The following is a 21,383-nucleotide window of genomic DNA, read 5'->3' as shown; positions in this document are numbered from 1 at the left end:
ATACTTGTGTTGCATACACGTACAGGAGATGAGTCTCTTTCAGTTGAAAAGAAGCTCTGGAATGAGGGGGCATAGGATGAAGCTGAAAGGGGATAGACTCAGAAGTAACCTGCGGTAATACTTCTTTATGGAAAGGGTGGTGAATTCATGGATCGACCTCCCAATGGAAGTGGTGGAGACCAAAACAGTAACTGAATTCAAGAGAGCTTGAGACAAGTACATAGGATCTCTAAGGGAGTGACAGGGAGAATAGATGGCATGGATGGACAGACTGGATAGGCCTTATGGACTTTATCCGCCTATATTTTTCTCTGTTTCTATGTTGCTAAATGTGTTATTAAATATAGGTCACATAAATATGTTTTCTTTTGACAATCTGCAATTGTCTATCTGCCTCCATGTGCCACCCCCGCCTTGTAGTTTAAACGCCTAGATACATAATGTCTGAATTTCTCTGCAAGGATTTATTATCCTGCCACAGTGAGATGCAGTCCATCGTTACAATATAGTCTTTTGTTTTTCCATGTATTTCCCCATCCTGCTATGACCTAAAACCTTCTTGATGACACCGGGCTTTGAGCCACCTACTGAAATTCTTGGTATTTTGTAAACATTTCTCTCCCTTTCCAGTAGGTGGTACTTCATAAAAAGCTACCGTTTGTACCAAAGTTTTTAACCCCTCCCCCAGCTCCTGAAAAGCTCTATACACTGCAAGTGGGTTATTATTGGCCAGATCATTTGTTCCCAGATAGATAACAACATCAGAGTTAGACTCCTTAGTGTCTTCTCTGATTATAGTCAATATTTGTCGGGTACTCCTGGTAGCTGAGGAGTTTGGAAGGCATTTCATTTTGTGGGGCCCCCTGAACTGTGTTTCAAAATTAATGCCTCTGATAATAGAATCCCCTAGCAGCAACAGTTTTCTGGTTTGAGATTCCTTATCAGTACCTGGGGTATGTCTTTTCTCTTGAGACACCTTCATTGTTTTTTGTTACGGACCAAGAAAGGGATCTGGGTGTCGTCGTCGATAACACACTGAAACCTTCTGCTCAGTGTGCTGCTGCAGCTAAGAAAGCGAATAGAATGTTGGGCATTATCAGGAAAGGTATGGAAAACAGGTGTGAGGATGTTATAATGCCGTTGTATCGCTCCATGGTGCGACCGCACCTTGAGTATTGTGTTCAATTCTGGTCGCCGCATCTCAAGAAAGATATAGTAGAATTGGAAAAGGTGCAGCGAAGGGCGACTAAAATGATAGCGGGGATGGGACGACTTCCCTATGAAGAAAGACTAAGGAGGCTAGGGCTATACAGCTTGGAGAAGAGACGGCTGAGGGGAGACATGATAGAGGTATATAAAATAATGAGTGGAGTGGAACAGGTGGATGTGAAGCGTCTGTTCACGCTTTCCAAAAATACTAGGACTAGGGGGCATGCGATGAAACTACAGTGTAGTAAATTTAAAACAAATCGGAGAAAATTTTTCTTCACCCAACGTGTAATTAAACTCTGGAATTCGTTGCCGGAGAAAGTGGTGAAGGCGGTTAGCTTAGCAGAGTTTAAAAAGGAGTCCATAAACCGCTACTAAACGGACTTGAAAAACTCCAAAATTCCAGGAATAACATGTATAGAATGTTTGTACGTTTGGGAAGCTTGCCAGGTGCCCTTGGCCTGGATTGGCCGCTGTCGTGGACAGGATGCTGGGCTCGATGGACCCTTGGTCTTTTCCCAGTATGGCATTACTTATGTACTTATGTACACCTCAGTTCTATTTTCTGGAGCATCACAGTGTTGTAATGGAGCAAAAGAATTCTGTAGGGGCAACAATTGTGAGAGTGGATATTTCTGTGCCACATGTCGCAGTCTACCTGAGCCTACTCTGATCCATGTATTCTTAGGTGGTTTTAGTCTTTCAGGCAGTGGTGAGAAATTGGTATGATTCTGTAAAGTGATAGAAGCTGCTTTAATTGCATCCAATTCCTGCTTTAGTTTGCTGAGCTCCTGTTTTATACTAGCAAGCTGAAGACAGATAGAACAAGCTTTAAGCCTCCAGATGGTGTGCCTTGGAACTAAAGCACCACAATTATACAGAATAAAAGTAATCTTGATTGGTTGGAATGGGTATGAAAAGGTGTACTATGATAGAGTTAACTATGACTGAGGAGTAACGTTAATGATTTTGGGGTTGTCTATATATAAGTAGAAAACCCTTGGGAGGGGAGGGTGGGTGGAACTATAAGTCCCACTGAGTCAGTGAAGTCCTCTATAAAAAAAGTTCTGGGACAAGTAATGACACAGTTTGCTAAAATAATCAAATTCAGTTTGATACAACAGTCAAATTCAGCTAGAAATTAACTTTTCTCCTGTAAATCTAAATATTTCCAATATCATAGCAGTCTCTGCAATGTAAATGCAAATTAAGCCAGTTGTAAGTCTAAAGCTGTTTTTTTTTTACTTAGGACAGGAATGGAAAATAAACTTGGCAGAACTTGTCCACAGTATATAGGCAAAGTTGGAATGCTACAGCTAAAGTTAGCAGAGTAAAGGACAAGAAACAGTTTGAAAAGCCTATGCTCACTATTATCAGAGCTAGGCAGAAAGGGAAAGATAGGTGTTTTTTTGTTTTGTTTTTGTCTTTTTGGGGTCTGGGTTGGAAGACAGAGAAGTGCGTCACAATACAGATTCACCGGACAAATTAATTGAGCAATAAGCAATAAAGTCCAGAGAATAGAAATATCAGGTAACTAAACTTGTAGCCAGAAATTAAGAATGAAAATATCAGAACATTTACCATTATGGTTCAGGTCCAGCACATGGAATGCTTCAAAGTAGTCTGTTTTTCTATGCAGAGCCTTGCCCCCTCCTGCTGTCCTCTTCATCTGTCTGATCATGCTGGCCTGGTGGATGGTAGCATATCTCTATGCATATATTCTTTCCCTTCACAAATGGAATTTCTATCCATAAGGATTCCACATTGCTGTCTGCTTCATGCAGAATTTTTGTTTTGTTTAACTCAATTCCCTGTTTAACATAAAGTGAAACCCCACCCCCTCCAATTTGAGCCACCCTATCATCTAATATAATAATTCGCACCTCCAACATTCTGAAGCTGACTCCGTGGCAGCTTGGAAGTGAAGCCATGAGGCTTGAAGTGTTCGTAGGCTTTGTAATAGCTCCGCCCATGGAAACGCGATGTCAGAAGAATCCCTCCCTCCCTCCAATTTCCAGACACCCCCCACTCCGAATTCCTGACCCCTGGACCCCCTGCCGCGACCCGCTCAGCCCCCTTCATGCCGCCAACCCTCCCCCGCTGCTGTCGCGTACCTGTGCTGGCAGGGGACCCCAACCCCCACCAGCCAAAGTCCTTTTCTCGGCTGTGCGGCGTGGACGAATCATCTGATCAAGTTGCAGTCTGTTTGTGTGCGTGCGTCTGACGTCCTGCACACAGGACGCCAGACGCACGCACACAAACAGATTTAAACAGATGAGAGTAGAAGAGGAAAATGCAGCCTAAGACACTGCATTGCCATCATCTTTCTCCTCTACTTCCTAAGAGGTAAGCTGCTTTGCCCTCCATTGTCTTATTCTGTTTTTTAGGGGCTTGGCAGTTTTCTCCTGCTCTGTTGAGCTTCCAGCTTATTCAGAACTATGGCTTGGCCATAAGCTTTCATTTGTAACTATCCAGGAATGTTTCTCCTGTTATGTATCAGGGGGAGGGGGGTCTGGAACTCAAGGTGGGAGGGAGGGAGGTCTGGAACTCAAGGGGAAGGAAGGGAGGGAGGTGGTCTGGAACTCGAGGGGGGCCTGGAACATGGGGGGGGGGGCTCTGGAACCTGGGGGGGAGGGAGGGAGGGAGAGGGGGGCCAGAACTCGGGGGAGAGGGAGGGGGTCTGGAACTCGGGGGGGGAGGAGGGGGCCAGGAAGGAAGGAGGGAGGGAGGGAGGAGGCCTGGAACTGGGGGGAGGGAGGGGGTGTCTGGAACTCGGTGGAGGGAGGGGGTGTCTGGAACTCGGTGGAGGAGAGGGGTTTGGAACTCGGGGGAGGGGATGAGAGGAGAGGAGGGATAGAATGCACCACCTGTACAAAATCTAGGAAACAAAAAAAAAAGCGGGGGGAACGACACTGGAACTCGGAGGGAGGGAGGGGGGTGACGACGACCCTAGAACACGGAGGAAGGGGTGACACTGGAACTGGGAGGAAGGGGTGGGGGCCCCTGGCACACACTCTCACTCTCACACACACACTCTCTCTCACACACAGAAACGGGCCTGTTTTACTAGCTGTGATATAGTTTGTTCCCTGGTAACAGTAACACAGTGTCCCACTGATTGTCCTCCTTCCATCACGTCTCTGAAATACCTATTATATCTACCTCTTTATGTAGTGCTACATATTCTTAACTCTCCTATCCACCAGAGCATATAAGGCAGAACTGAACCTGAAATCTAAATGAGAAGAGTGTATTAATGGGTAAGGTAGTGATCAACAATGTCAAAAGCCTTAAAACCTTGCCTATTTCAGCGTGCTTTTAAGAATATTGAGATGATTTAAGGGTTTCAGTTATGTACTGATGGCAGAAATTGGTAATGCTGAGTATATGATGGACAGGGATGTTGGTTTGTGACTATTGTATGTTCTTTTTGTTTTGTAATTATTGTATAGAATTTGTTAATTTGTTTTATGTAATTTTATGCACATTTTATTGTGATCAGCCAAGAATTGTAGCTTGAGCAGCAATATAAATATTTTTATAAATAACCTCCCTGTTTGCTAAGCCATGCTAGCAGCTGCCGTGCACTAATGCCCGCACAGCCCATTCACTTTGAATGGGCTGTGTTGGCATTGCCATGTGGCAGCCGCTAGCTGACTTAGTAACCACGGCAAACAAGATGAGGATTGAGTAAAGTTCCTTGGATCTGGCCAGAAGAAGATCAATGGAGACTTTGGCATCAAGGACTGTATCTGTAGAACGCAGTAGGTGAACGCCAGAATAGATTGGATCAAGAATAACTTGAGATGAAAGAAGGTCAAAACAACGGTAGTGAACAGCATATTCTAGTAGCTTGGATGCTGTTCTGCTAAAATAATGACGTTTACCTTGACATTTTACTGTTGGACTTTCTCTAAGCATTTTTGTTTTCTGCCCTTAGACTTTTAAAATGTAAACTCTCTACACACTTCTTCTCATCATTCAAATCCAACAATGGCCTCGGGATTTGTATAAGGAAGCATGCTCGTGCGGTGACATAAGAAGGCCTTCTGTCAAAGCACTCTTAGAATTATGGAAGTGCTTCTTTTTAAAGCAAATGCTGCTCTCAAAACCTCAACCACCAACAACAAGTGATTGGATGGTTCATCTCCTCAACTGCAATAAAATTATAAATCTGTGGCAAAAATATATAGAGAGAAAATATACAGATTCTAAAAAAAGCAAAGGAATACAGTTTGCTAGAAGACTATAAAGTTGTTCAGTTTCCTGTAGAGAAAACATCACTAGGCTGTTTTTCAACCATTTGAAGATGATTAAAAAAAATTGGCCAAAATATCTGATAATTGATCACATAAAAATATAAAAGGGTTGTGTCATTTATACCAGTGAATTCTTCAATATTCAAAAAATGAATCATTTCCATTTAGCAATTAATTTTCTTTCTTGAGAATTTGTATTGCCTAAACTATTATCACTAGGACTGAAACCCAGGAATTCCTGATGCTCATCTCTGGGAGCTGTCTCATCCCCCCCCCCCCCTCCCCAGTTCAGTCTCACGGATTATATCTGTCTGAATTTCTTGCCAGGACCTGCCAGAGAATGAACTGCTTCATCCACCCCTCAATATCCGAGTTGTGGACTGTCGGGCATTTGGCAGGTACACTCTTGTTGGTTCGCACGCAGTCAGCTCACTGCGAAAATTTATCTACAGGCCCCCGGATAAGAAATCTCAGCACTGGAACACCACAGGTACTGTGCAGTCACATTCTTTATTTCTGTGTAAGTGATGTGCTGTGAAATCTGCATTAAGGGTCCCTTTTACTGAGCTGCGTTAGTGTCAATGCCCCCTTTTACTGCAGCGGGTAAAAGGCTGCCCTTTTTTTCACGACCTTATTGACCTACCTACCAGGAACTCTATTAGCTCATCACGTACATTCTTGAATCTCCACTATCCAAGCTGTAGGGGATTGAAATATAAATTAACGTATGCATCTAGCTTTTCCTACATAGGCACGCAAATTTGGAATGAATTACCAAATTCCATAAAAATAACCCATGACACAGTGAACTTCCGTAAACTATTGAAAACCTATTTATTTGAGAAAGCATACAATAACAACTCATCCTAAATACCAACTAACAAAACGTACCTATTAAAATAAAATGTATTCTTTATGTCTTAATTGTTTATGCTAAACTATCCTGATTTATAGTTTAATATTCCTAATTGTTCAAGTTAATCTGTCATGAATGAAGTTTAACCTAATTACCTTTCAGTTCCTATCATAAGATGAACTTTATTGTAACCTAATCCATGTCTCCTCTTCCTCAACTATGTATTTCTCCTCTCCGGAACTGGTAATCACCACTTACGGAACTATGTAAACCACATTGAGCCTGCAAATAGGTGGGAAAATGTGGGATACAAATGTTATAAATAAATAAAAGAAACGGCCATGTGGTATGTGAACCACTTACTGCCACACATTGAGGTGGCCTTAAGGGCTCCTGCGCTAACCTGGCTGTACCCAGGCAGTGCGCTGACCGATTACTGCCAGGTAAATACCAGTGCTACAAAATTTTTTTACATTTTGTAGCGCTGGAAATGGCGCAGGCTGAGGGTGGGAACTACTGCTGTGCTCCTGTGGTAGCTCGGCGATAGTTCCGGAATGGTGAGAGGTAAGCTTACTGCTGCTTAGTAAAAGAGCCACTGAGTGTGCTAACCGCACGCTAAAATTTTCTTTTGAGGGAGCGTGTCAGGGGGCAGAGAATGGCATTTCTGTGCTAATGAGTTAGCAAAGCTACATTACTGCATTAACTGGTTAGCCCACAGATAGTGTGTCAGCCCTTACCACTTACAAAGTGGGTGGCGGTAAGGGCTCATAAGGTACATTTTTTTAAATGGACGTGCGCTAATGGCCATTCATACAAAAAATTTTTAAAAGGCCATTTTTACGGCTCCAGGAAAAATGGCCTTAGCACGCGGGAATAACCTGCGTAAGGGCGTGGTAAGGGCCACTTTTTGCCACAGCTTAGTAAAAGGACCCCTAAGTGAAGATGCAGGACAAAGGGCAAACGCTGCATGTCCTTTGGAGAGGCATTATTGCGGGTACCTTATGGAAAAATTCATATACAGTTGCCATTTTTTCAACTAAGGTTCAGGCACCAGTTTTCCAGATTAATCTTTACCAGTAAAAACTTAGGCTTCAGAACAACATTTGACAACTCACCTTTCTGTCTGGCTATGTGAGCGCTAACAGTAATAATGCGCTTGAGCCTGGTTTCACAATAAACTTCTCACTTTAAATAAACACCTACATTCAGCCTCTGCTTTTATGCCATTGTGAGATTGTATCTACTCTTGCTATTTAACTCCCATCTCAATATATTTTATAGGACAGGAAGGACCTGATTATATTAAAGTGGGAATTAGAAACCAGGAATATGAAGTATGCATGCAGATAGTGCCTGAGAGACATTTAGTCCCATCTCTGCATGTTGCACTGTTCAGCTGTACAGCTATTTCGTATATTTACTAGGGCTGGTTCTCAGTATAATGAGTATAATGCTAAATGTTATTTAAAAATAGTCCCTGTATGGGATTGCTTATATATATGTTTGGCTTTTTTTTGTATCAATTAATATTTTATTGCATTTTCAAGTGTAAATAACAAGGCATACAAGTACAGCCATAAACTGAACCAGAAAACCTCCCCTTATGCCAGTACCTTAGTACCCCATAAACAACCCCCCCACACACACACATACACACCACACATAACAGCCCCCAATGCAGCCACTATCCCCCTCCCATAGCAAGCATACAATCAAACCCATTCAGAGTGCCTCGTGGATTCTTCAAGATACTCCGAAAACAACCTCAACCCTCATCTACCCTCCCCTGACTCCTCACCACCATCACCAAACCCAAGCACCCAATCATGAAAGCCCAATACCCCACCCTCCTCCCCCCTTAAATAATAGCTAAACAGTCCTGAAGCATGTCCCAATCACACTTGTAGGGTAGAACATGACTGCACTTGATCTGCTGAAAAATGCTGGAATACAGATCATGGTTCAGTGTGTTTGTATAGATAAGATTTATGGCATTATCTCATCAAGGGAAGAAAAGTTTAGACCAACCGTCCTTAAATGATTCTGGTACTCCGCCGGTCTGAAGGTTAAATGGTCTGGGAAAAAAATAAACATTGAGAAAAAAGCCATGCTGGTACAGCAGAGAGCAGGGTAGGAAAAAATAAACAAAGAACGACTGGATAAAAGAGCATGAGTGTATCGCAGAGCAAGGTGTGAAAGATCTAAGTGCAATGAAAGAGATTCGAAGGAATAAATGAAAACGGAGCATGAACAGATGCAAATAAATGAAACGGAGCATGGACAGAAGCAAATAAAAGAAACGGAGCAGCATGGACAAAAGCAAATAAAAGTGCCAGTGGTGTGAGTACCGTTGCAGGCCCACCAGCCTTCCCTTCGCTCGTTCGTTCCCTTAGTGTCCCGCCCCCAAGGAAATGATGTCAGAAGAAGGCGGGGCACTGAGGGAACAAACAAGCGAAGGGAAGGCTGGTGGGACATCAGACAGACAGCATTTTCACTGACGCTGCCTGCAACGGAGGTAAATTTAAATACCGCCAGAGCGAAGGAGGCTGACTTTCAAGCAATGGAAGTAAAACCCGGCTGGCTCAATCCGTCCTCCTTTTTCTGGAGCCATATGGTAACCCTAGGCGCGCCGCACGGGGCCCCCTTAAGCGCGAGGCCCTATGCGGCCACCTTGGTCGCCTCGGCCTAAGATCAGCCCTGGCTTCAACAGCAACTTCAGTAGCTGGGCAGACTTTTACGGTCTGTGTCCTGTAAATGACAAGATGGATAGGCTCGAGTGGGCTTCGACAGCAACTCCAGTAGTTGGAATGTAAGGACAGTGCTGGGCAGATTTCTACAGTCTATGTCCCAGAAACACCAAAGAAAGACCTTGATCAAGTATTTTATATCACATTCATTTTTGGTTTAATCATGAATTGATAATGAGTGTGATTTTTTGCCACGGCTGATCCACACTTAGTTCATGGTTTGGAGCCTGCCTCATGGAGGAGGCGACTTTTCACTGCCGATTCTACAAACTTTGTTCTCAGAGCTTTGAGAAGGCAGCTTTTGATTGCCGATCTTACAAGCCGTGTCAAGTCCTTTGAGCTATACAATTGATCTGAACTTTTTGAATCTTTTGAGCTACACAATAAATTTGAACTTTTTAACATCATCTAAAGACTATATTCTTGTGTCATCTTCGCTGTGTTCTTTGCGATTTTGAGTTTGCCCAGAAATGGACCACAGATTTAGCTCTTCTTATTACTGCAGACTAGCTACAGTGTACGCTTAGTAGTAATATACTACACTGGGAGTTACAATATAAATTGGTCATGCAATTGTACACCTCACCTTATCGTGCTTATCAAGCCCAATTGGTAACTACGGATCATTGTCGCAAGTGCAGTTGCTCTGCAGCCACTTTGGGACATTTGTTTTGGACTTGTCCTCTGGTCACTGACTTTTGGCAGACCGTTGGGATGCATGTGTCTCGACTTGGCACTCACATTGGACTCCCAAACCTTCTTCTTTGTTTTCTACACTGGATGTTGCTCATCCCATTCCTAAAGGATTTACTGGCTTTGTTCAACGGGCCCGTCTTATGGGGAAATGGTGCATTCTTTGGCAGTGGCTGGTGCCTGACTGTCCTACTTTATCACATTGGAGAAACTTGATGATTATTCAAGCTACTTTTGAGCGCCAGGAGGTGCTTGACTTGAATACCCCGGCAGGCCGCTGCTACACCACCAGTTGGGAACCTTTTTGCACTTCATTAATTTCAGTGACTCATAGTCACATCTTGAATGCCAAATCAACCCGTGCTCCTATTTGAGTCACCTACTGTTTCACTTGATCCCCAGCATCACTACCACTGTTGTGTCTAGAATTAGGATGGGAGGGAAGGGTTTGGGGGGAGTTTGAGTGGAGGATGATTTAAGATTCTGAGGTTTGGGTTTGTTAGACTACAACTTTGGTTAAGAGAAGTGTATTGTGTATGCATTGTATTTTACAGTCTTATATTGCTCTTATACCTTTTGCCTTTTTCTAATAAAGATGATTTAAATATAGAATTCAGGGGTGTGTGTGCCGGTAAGTGCTTCCCACCCCCGAAATGGCCTTGCGGCATGTTCTTCACTTGCCGCATGGCCATTTCATGAAAAAAACAAAGACCTGCCTTTTACCCACTGCGGTAAAAGGGGGGCCTCTGTGCACATCAAAAACGCATGCCGATGCCAGCACAGGCCCCCCTTTTTGCCACCTTATCGTGCTTATCAAGCCCAATTGGTAACTACGGATCGTTGTCGCAAGTGCAGTTGCTCTGCAGCCACTTTGGGACATTTGTTTTGGACTTGTCCTCTGATCACTGACTTTTGGCAGACCGTTGGGATGCATGTGTCTCGACTTGGCACTCACATTGGACTCCCAAACCTTCTTCTTTGTTTTCTACACTGGATGTTGCTCATCCCATTCCTAAAGGATTTACTGGCTTTGTTCAACGGGCCCGTCTTATGGGGAAATGGTGCATTCTTTGACAGTGGCTGGTGCCTGACTGTCCTACTTTATCACATTGGAGAAACTTGATGATTATTCAAGCTGCTTTTGAGCGCCAGGAGGTGCTTGACTTGAATACCCCGGCAGGCCGCTGCTACACCACCAGTTGGGAACCTTTTTGCACTTCATTAATTTCAGTGACTCATAGTCACATCTTGAATGCCAAATCAACCCGTGCTCCTATTTGAGTCACCTACTGTTTCACTTGATCCCCAGCATCACTACCACTGTTGTGTCTAGAATTAGGATGGGAGGGAAGGGTTTGGGGGGAGTTTGAGTGGAGGATGATTTAAGATTCTGAGGTTTGGGTTTGTTAGACTACAACTTTGGTTAAGAGAAGTGTATTGTGTATGCATTGTATTTTACAGTCTTATATTGCTCTTATACCTTTTGCCTTTTTCTAATAAAGATGATTTAAATATAGAATTCAGGGGTGTGTGTGCCGGTAAGTGCTTCCCACCCCCGAAATGGCCTTGCGGCATGTTCTTCACTTGCCGCATGGCCATTTCATGAAAAAAACAAAGACCTGCCTTTTACCCACTGCGGTAAAAGGGGGGCCTCTGTGCACATCAAAAACGCATGCCGATGCCAGCACAGGCCCCCTTTTTGCCACAGCTTCGTAAAAGGGGTCCTAAGTAACTTAGGCATGCCGGTTACAGAATTGTGCTTAGCACTTACACATGTAACACTCAATTATTGGCACATGTTCTAGTATTCTGCAAAGTACGAACACTATTGGTACCAACATGTAGGCACCAGCTTATAGAATTGCCTTTCATTTATTTTTTGGAATCCTACCAGGTCTTGTGACTTGGATTGGCTACTGTTTGAAACGGGATACTGGGCTTGATGATAATTCTTATGTTTTTAACTGCACAAAATTAGATGAAACAATTATAGCTAGTCATGTGTGTTTCAAACCGGCAACAAACTAGACTGGCTGCTCTGATTTCTGCAGGCTTCGTCTTATATATTTATTTGTTGCATTTGTATCCCACATTTTCCCACCAATTTGCAGGCTCAATGTGGCTTACATTATGCCGTAATGGCGATTGCCATTTCCGGACAGAGAAATACAAGTGGTGTTGCATTAAGGTGCACAAATGGTAAAGAAGAATACGTGTAGTGGTATTGCATTGAAGTTCCTAAATGATAGAGTAAATTATAGAATAAGTTAGGCAATCAACTATAGAAAGTTCATTTCTGGTATGTGAAATAAAGTGGTAGGGTGTATTGCGTAGCTTTCATTAGTAGCGCATAGGTTATCAGTCTAGTGTGAAGATGTCGGTTTTGTCTACTTCATGTAGAGTCTAGTTGTCTAGTATTTAGGATGGATCATTATGGTATGCCTTTTTGAACAGGTTGGTTTTCAGTAGTTTTCTGAAGATTGCTAGGTCTGTTGGAATAATGTATTGTGTTTTACATGCATTGTCTGTCAGCAATGTTTTTTTTTCTTTCTCTGTGATTACTCTGTGACCTCTGATGTGAATTACCTAGAGAGGTCACACCCATGCAACTTCCTGTGGGGGTTAGGAACAGCAAGCACATGGAGCTCATGATCTCTCCTAAGCTGAGGATCTATGGTGTGAGCATCCATTACCATCTAAGCACATGGAAAGAGCTGATAAACCAAATGTATTATATTATGTATATATAAGCCTGCTGAATATATATCTAACTACAAACTGTGAGTAAACAGATGTTTTGTTACTTCAACTTTAAAGTGACTCAGCAGTGAATTATTCTGGGGTGTATGTGAGAGAGATGAAGAAAAGAAATTAACATTTCTAAAGCTGAAGCTGTGTGTATAAAATCTGCTAATTATTTACTACAAATAATCCAACAAAAGGGTTATGGGCCCAGCCCAGGAATTGAAAAAGAGAGAAATATTACCAGGCAGTGAAAAAGCCAAATTTTTTTTCTTAAGTTTTAAAAGAAAGATTCAGTCTGTCTCTCTCTCTCCCCCCCACACACCAAACAGAAAGCAATGGCTGAGGGAAGAAATTCACCATTTTTCCACTCTCTCAAGGTGCCTAAATTAACTGAATATAATTATCTGCAATGGGAGCTAAGATTCAAATGTCTCCTTCAAGCAAAGAAATTAAGTATATGTTTAGACCAAAACAGAACAGCTGAAAATATGGCTGAATGGGACAATGCAAACTATTATGTGAAGTGCATGTTTTTTGAAGCTCTCTCAGAGAAACAAGCCATATTGGTGGAGGCAAAAGATACAGCAAAGGAAATTTTAGATAAACTGAGAACTATGTATGCAACTACATATGCAAAACAGCAACCAATTTGGTTGGCAGAGTTGAATGAAACCAAATTAAGGGATAAAAGTAAGTGTAATGATCACATTATGCATCTTATGTCTTCATTTCAAAAGCTAGAACTTTCTGGAATTCCCATGTGTGATGCATTGAAAAGAGCATTTCTTTTTACCTCACTATCAAAGAAGTTTGATGTTTTTAGGTCTGTAAATGAAGCCATTGAAGGGCAATCGTTTGAACAGGCAGCATCAAAACTGAGGCAGGAATGCATAATTAATGATTCTGAGGAGATGTGTTCTCAAAGACAGTCAGAGAGAAATGAAACAAATTTCTTGGCAAAGAATAGAGGAAGGCGGAGCTATGGGAAAACTCCACCCAAGGGCAAGCTGATTTGCTACTCATGTGGAAAGGAGGGACATGTATCTAAATGGTGTAAGGAAACACAAAACACCCCCTCTAGCTCACCTAAGCCAATGGAACAAAAGAATTTTCCAAGCAGGAAATGTACAAAGGACAATGATAAACATAAGAGTTTTCTAATGGCAGAAAAATCTTTGACTATGGTAAATAATAATTCAAATGAAAGTACTTGGATTTTGGATTCGGGGAGCACATGCCATTTAACCAATTGTAAGGATTTCTTTCAGGAAATGTGTCCAGAAGAAGGTATTCTTAATACTGCAAACGCAGGGACTGCTAAGATCCAAGCAAAAGGCATTGGATTCTTAAAATGCAAAGTGTCTAATGAAGTTAAAGAAATTCCTGTAAGTGATGTCTTGTATATTCCCCAAGCAGTTTGCAATATGCTTAGTGTATCTACATTAGATAAGAAGGGATTTGTGATTCATTTTGAAAACAGTAAGTGCACAATCTCTAAAAATGATGAACTGTATGCTGAAGCTTTTATGCATAATGATGTTTATAAACTGAGCATTTCAGGTGAAGCCTCACATATGGCGCAAGTAAGGAAGAATGATGGTAAATGTAGTCTGGAAATCTGGCACCGCCGCCTGGGACATCGTGATTTTAAGGTGATCCAGGATCTTTACAGTAAGCAACTTGCTACAGGCATTGAAATAAGTGAAGATACTGGTAAAATGGAGAAATGCATAGACTGTGTTACTCAAAAGGGTGTGAGACCCTCATTTCCTGCATACACAGGAAATAGGAGTAATAAAGTACTGGACTTAATACACAGTGACTTATGTGGACCGTTTAATATCCCATCATTGGGAAATAACAGATTTGTGCTAATATTCTTGGATGATTTCTCTAGATACTGTGTGGCCTATTTGCTGAAAGAAAAAAGTCAAGTCACAGACATGCTGAAGAAATACGTAGCCATGGTGAGCAATAAATTTGAAAGAAAACCAAAGGTTCTTCAGACCGACAATGGTGGTGAGTTCACTTCACAAAGCATGCGCACATTTCTACAACAAGAAGGCATTCAGCATATCACAACAGTAGCTTATACACCAGAGCAAAATTCTGTTGCAGAGAGAAAATTTAGGTCACTTGTGGAAATGACCAGATGTATGCTGTCAGATAGCAATCTCCCTAAAAGACTATGGGGGGAAGCCATTCTCACAGCAGTGTACCTACAAAACAGAATGCCAACTAAAGGCGCTGAGCGCACACCACATGAGACATGGCATGGTAGGAAGCCAAACCTGTCACACATAAGAATATTTGGAAGTACAGCATATGCTCATGTACCAAAGCAAAGAAGGCATAAGCTGGATTCCACAACAGAAAGGGGCATTTTAGTTGGCTATGCTCCAGGACACAAAGGATATAGAATTTTGAATCTGAAAACTGGCATTGTTGGCATAAGACATGTTACATATTTTGATGAAAACAAAAGGGTTGATAAAGGCTGGATTATCCCAGATGAGCCTTATCATCCAGAATATGAAACTAGAACCATAATAGACATGCCAGTGTATATAAATGCCATACCAAGGCAGATGTCTGAAAGCAACTCATCTGTATCTAACAAGGAACAGGCAGAGGAAGCAGACACAGAAAGGATCATTGAAGAAGACAGTACAGTTGGAGAAGGGGAATCAATTGGAGAAGGACTCTCAGATTTAGAGGATGCGGAAAGGTCGGACCAACCTGTTGTCAGACGCTCATCCAGGGAAAACAAAGGTGTTCCACCCCCAAGACTGTCTTACCTAACAAAGTCAGCAGAAGCTCAAGAGCCCTTAACATGGGATGAGATTGAGAAAATGCCAGCAGAAGAAGCTGCTGAATGGCGTAAAGCTGCACAAGAAGAAATTGATGCATTGCATAAAAATAAAACTTGGATTCTTACAAAATTACCTCCTGGCAAGAAAGCTATAGGATGCAAATGGGTATTCAAGTTAAAAAGGAATGCACAAGGAAAAGTGGAAAGGTATAAAGCCAGATTAGTCGCAAAGGGATATCTTCAAAAATATGGAGAAGATTTTGATGAAGTGTTTGCACCTGTAGTGAAACACACGACAATTAGAACACTTCTGAGCATTGCAGTCTCAAAAGGCATGCAAGTCAACCACATTGATGTGAAAACAGCATTTCTTCATGGAGATATAACTGAAGACTTGTACATGGAACAGCCAACAGGTTTCATAAATACAAAACAAAGACAGCTAGTGTGTAAATTAAACAAAGGTCTTTATGGATTAAAGCAAAGTGCAAAATGTTGGAATGACAAATTGCATGAAATATTGACAAATTTAGGATTTAAGCAAGGTGAAGCAGATAAATGCTTGTACACTAGGTGCAGAAATGGACAATATGCATACATTTTAGCTTTTGTTGATGATCTGCTCATTGCAAGCGAAAGTGAGCAAGAGTACAAGGACATTGTAAAATATTTAAACCTGAATGTTGAGATAAAAGAACTTGGTAATGTGTCATACTATCTTGGTATAGAAATTGAGAAACAAAATGATGGTTCTTATCTTCTAAGCCAGAAGCAGAAAATAAATGAGCTTATTGAAAGTTTAGGTATGCAAGATGCCCAAGTTGTAAGCACTCCCATGATCACTGATTTTCTGAAGGATGAAACAGTAAGAGAACCTTTACCAGATAACATCCAATATAGATCAGCCATAGGTAAGCTTTTATATCTGACTACCACATACAGGGCTGATATAGCAAATGCAGTAGGAATTTTGAGCAGAAGGGTCAGCTCACCTACCAAATCAGATTGGACTGCAGTTAAAAGGATGGTAAGGTATTTAAAAGGTACCATTGATTGTAAATTAAAGATTTCAGCAAATAGTAATCCAAAACTAATATGTTACTGTGATTCAGATTGGGCAGGGGATCATTCTGACTATAAATCCACAAGTGGATATGTGTTTATGTATGGAAATGTACAAATTTCTTGGGCCAGTCATAAACAAAGTATTGTGAGTCTGTCTTCTACAGAAGCTGAATATGTGGCTGTATCAGAAGCATGCAGAGAACTGATGTGGATTGAAAAACTTTTGCTGGATTTTGGAATAGATGAACAGAGACCAATCCAGATAATGGAAGATAATCAGAGCTGCATCAGACTGTCACAGAATGACAAGGTTCAGTCACGCACCAAGCACATCGCAACGAAATATCACAACGTGCGAGAGCTGGCGAAAGAAGGGGTTATCAGTCTACACTATTGTCACACCAGTGAGATGACAGCTGACATCATGACCAAACCGTTACCCAGAGAACGTTTTGAGAATCTGCGAATAAAGCTTGGACTTTGTATGAATTAATAATTGCATGACAGTTATGCATGAGAAGGGGTTTGTTGGAATAATGTATTGTGTTTTACATGCATTGTCTGTCAGCAATGTTTTTTTTTCTTTCTCTGTGATTACTCTGTGACCTCTGATGTGAATTACCTAGAGAGGTCACACCCATGCAACTTCCTGTGGGGGTTAGGAACAGCAAGCACATGGAGCTCATGATCTCTCCTAAGCTGAGGATCTATGGTGTGAGCATCCATTACCATCTAAGCACATGGAAAGAGCTGATAAACCAAATGTATTATATTATGTATATATAAGCCTGCTGAATATATATCTAACTACAAACTGTGAGTAAACAGATGTTTTGTTACTTCAACTTTAAAGTGACTCAGCAGTGAATTATTCTGGGGTGTATGTGAGAGAGATGAAGAAAAGAAATTAACATTTCTAAAGCTGAAGCTGTGTGTATAAAATCTGCTAATTATTTACTACAAATAATCCAACAAGGTCATGCATTGTTTTTATGGCCTTTGGTAGTGCATTCCATAGTTGCGCACTTATGAAGGAAAAGCTGGATGCATATGTGGATTTATATTTAAGTCCTTGTGTCCTACCAGTACCTACTGTGTGAGCGATGGAGATCGACTGGAGGGCACAGGCAGGTAGAGGCCACTTAGTTTTCCCTAAATTGTTCACTTTCATAGATTTCAGTGCATGTCATTGAAAGTCTTGCATTTTTTTTATCAGTCAAATGTTGGTTTAGCTCCTCAGGCCAGTGTACCTCTGCCTTCGCTTATGCATTTCTAAAGCTGTACTTCCTATTTCAAGCCAGAGTCAAGAACAGATTTTACTTCTTCAAGAACTCATCTTTCAAGTCTCATTATTTTGTTCTTTTTTCAACTCTTCCGATCATTCTATATTCAATTAATTCTTGCATTCATACTATATTATCCTCTATTATCTCTTGAGCCTGTCCTTTGTTCTATCCTTCTCTGTCCTTTGTCTAGCTAAATTGATGAACGGCTGTATGGCACTGGCAAATGGAGGCCACTACTCTCATCTTACAGGTGAAATTGTTGTTAATATGGAGCCAGAGGTTCCTGTCAAGAAAATGGAGACCATGGTGAAACTGGAAGCTGTGAGTACTGAGATTTATTTATTAGACTTTCCAGCTTATTTTCAAAAGAGATCGCTGCCCATCTTCTGACACAAATCGGGAGATGGCCGTCGATCTCCTGAAATCGGCCAAATTGGCATAATCGAAAGCCGATTTTGGCCGGCTTCAACTGCTTTCTGTCACGGGGCCGGCGAAAGCTCAAAGGGGGTGTGTCGGCATGGTAGCGAAGGCGGGACGGGGGCGAGACAGGGGCATGCGTTGAGATAGCCGGCTTTGCCCGATAATGGAAAAAAGAAAGCCGGCCGTCACAAGAATTTGGTCCGCTTTATTTGGACCCTTTTTTTTCAAGTCCAAGTCTCAAAAAAGTGCCCCAACTGATCAGATGACCACCGGAGGGCATCGGGGATGACCGCCCCTGACTCCCCCAGTGGTCACTAACCCCCTTCCACCTTCAAAACAACAACTTTAAAAACTTTTTTTGCCAGCCTGTATGCCAGCCTCAAATACAGTGGCGTTCCTAGGGGGGGCGTTGGGTGCGGTCCGCCCCGGGTACATGCCGCCGGGGGGGTGCCGCGCACACCTGTCCTCTGTTGTTCCATGCTTCTTCTCTGCCCCGGAACAGGTTACTTCCTGTTCCGGGGCAGAGAAGAAGCATGGAACAACGGAGGACAGGCAAGCACGGCACCCCCCCCCCCCCCCCGGCAGTGTGCACCCGGCCGGGGGGGGTCCTTCGTGGGGTGTCCTTTCGCCGGGGGGGGGTCGCGCTGCATCCGGGGGGCGCTGCTCCCGGGGGGGCGGGGCGCATCGGCGATCCGCCCCGGGTGCCAGCCCCCCCCAGGAACGCCACTGCTCAAATGTCATACCCAGCTCCCTGACAGCAATATGCAGGTCCCTGGAGCAGTTTGTAGTGGGTGCAGTGCACTTCAGGCAGGAGGACCCAGGCCCATCCCCCCCTACCTGTTCCACTTGTGGTGGTAAATGGGAGCTCTCCAAAAAAAACCCCAAACCCACTGTACCCACATGTAGGTGCCCCCCTTCAGCTCTTAGGACTATGGTAATGCTGTAGTTGTGGCCAGTGGGTTTTGGGGGGGATTTGGGGGGCTCAGCACCCAAGGGAAGGGTGCTATGCACCTGGAAGCTAATTGTTTCATTTTTTAAATTTTCTAAAAGTGCCCCCTAGGGTGCCCGGTTGGTGTCCTGGCATGTCAGGGGGGCCAGTGCACTAGAAATGCTGGCTCCTCCCACGCCCAAATGCCTTACATTTTGCCGGGTTTGAGATGGCCGGCTCCGGTTTCCATTATGGCTGAAAATCGGAGTCGGCCATCTCATCTAACCCTGGCAAGCGATTTGGCCGGCGCCAAGCGTATTTTGAAAATCCGCTTTGCTCCGCACCTTCGCGGAGCTGGCCCCAAAGATGGCCGCCCATCGATTTGGCCGGCGCCGTTCGATTATGCCCCTCCACGTGTTTCATTTGGTTTATCCTATATTTGACCTCTCCTATAAAGGGCTATCTTTATTATCTGGGAAACACTTTGCACCATACAGACAATTCTGTAACAAACTGCCTCCCTTTAGGCGGCCTAATAATGCAGATAGTGAGCCTATTCTGGAAGGACACGTGGAGGGGCATTTTCAATATGACGTCTAAGTCTGACTTTAGACGTTTTGCAAACAATGTCCAAAATCTGAATAGGAAAGAAGTTCATTTTCAAAAAAGAAAAATGTTTATCTTTTGTTTTCGAAAATACTGTTTCTAACAAGGTTTTGAGCTTTGGATGTTTTTTTTTTTTTTTTTTGGTCCATTTTCAAAAAAAAAAAAAATCCAAGTGAAAAACAGAGAAAATCAAGCCATTGGGATATAGGAGGGGCCAGCATTTTTAGTATACTGGTCTGCTAGACATCCCAGGAGATAAATGGGTCACCCTAAGGTGCACTGCAGTGGACTTCAAAAACATGCTCCCAGGTACACATCTCACCATTGCTCCCTTATCTTATCTGCTGAGCCCCCCCCCCCCCCAAACCCACTGCCCACAACTATACACTACTACAATAACCCTTATGGGTGAAGGGAGCACCTATATGTGGGTACAGTGGGTTTCTGGTGAGTGTTGGAGGACTCGCAGTTTCCCCCTCAAATGTGACAGGTAGAGGGAGATAGGGACTAGAATACCCCATGCCATGGTGCGTTGCACTGACCACTATACTACTCCAGGGACTTGCATGCTGCTCATATAGACCTGGCTGTAACATCTGAGGCTGTCATAGAGGCTGCTAAATCATATTTGTATTCACATTTGTGGGGGGTAAGAGGGGGTCAGTGACCACTGGGGGGGTATTGGGGGTCACCCCTGATACCCTCCAGTGTTCATCTGGTCATTTAGTGCACCTTTGTTTTGCCTTATTCGTTATAAAAACAGGTCTAGCTCAAAACATCGTAGTTTTAGTCCTGGACACTTTTGTTTTGTTCCATTATGACTGAAAAATGTCCAAGTGTTAGGAACACCCAGATCCTGCCTTTAAAATGCCCCTGACACGCCCCCTTGTGATTTGAACGCACTTCTGATGGACTTCATAGAAAAATTTCTAAAAATTGGTTTTGAAAATATCAATGTGGACTTTTTTGTGAGAAAAACATGCAAATGCAGGTTTATGATACTTTTTGGAAGTTTTTCTCTTTTGAAAATGAGCTCCTTAAACATGTAAGTGTCCTTATAGAATACTAATGGAAATCTAGCATCAGCGCACCTAAATATAGGCATGAACATTTACAACAGGTCTATGGCTCACAAAAATGTTTGTCTGAAAGCGATAGACCCATGTGCAACATATAGTATTCTATAAGTTGTCCATGTAAATGGTGACCTCACTTATGCCCTGTAAAGATTCCTCCCCTGTGAATGCCCTGCATGCATACTATCCCCTGGATTCTATATATGGCACCCAGAATTGTGTTCAATGCCAAGATGCGCACACAAATTAATTAACGAGCCAATTAACATTAATAATTGTGTGTTAACAATCAATTATTGATATTAATTGGCACTCATTAAAACTTGCGTACGCATCTGGCTGTGCTCTGTTCTATAAGGCATGGTGCCTAACTCTACTAGTGTGTGACTTTAAAAAAGGGAGCATGGCCATGGGCGTGTCAGCGGCGTTCCAAAATAGAATATGGCCTCAGCGCACCTAACTTGGGTGCCAGCCTTTACACCTGGTTTCAGCAGGTGTAAGTCTGGTTCCTAAAGTTTGACGTGGGAATTGGCATTAAGCTCAATTCTATAAAGGGCACACATGCTGATTTTATTGAGCACTGAATTTTGAGTGTCACTTACTGAATCCAACCCTATGCCATTTGTGCACATGGATTATAGAATAGCACTTAGATGCAATATTCTCATGTACATTGGTGAG

At 42.7% G+C, this 21,383-nt stretch overlaps 1 protein-coding gene across 4 annotated transcripts in view; it reads left to right on the top strand.

The window, feature by feature from the left end:
* The window catches only part of OTOF (otoferlin), a 762,055-nt gene that overhangs the window by 677,560 nt on the left and 63,112 nt on the right, over positions 1-21,383 (top strand). For 2 of the 4 annotated variants that reach the window (XM_030198653.1, XM_030198652.1), the window contains exons 29-30: positions 5,796-5,958; positions 17,863-17,993. In XM_030198653.1, coding sequence (XP_030054513.1) covers positions 5,796-5,958; positions 17,863-17,993 — 294 coding nt within the window. The remainder of the gene's footprint in view (positions 1-5,795; positions 5,959-17,862; positions 17,994-21,383) is intronic. The other 2 variants (XM_030198655.1, XM_030198656.1) reach the window with 1 other exon arrangement.

This window comes from Microcaecilia unicolor, chromosome 3, assembly GCF_901765095.1.
Source record: "Microcaecilia unicolor chromosome 3, aMicUni1.1, whole genome shotgun sequence".
Lineage (NCBI taxonomy): Eukaryota > Metazoa > Chordata > Amphibia > Gymnophiona > Siphonopidae > Microcaecilia > Microcaecilia unicolor.
This window is presented reverse-complemented; position numbering and strand designations above follow the sequence as displayed.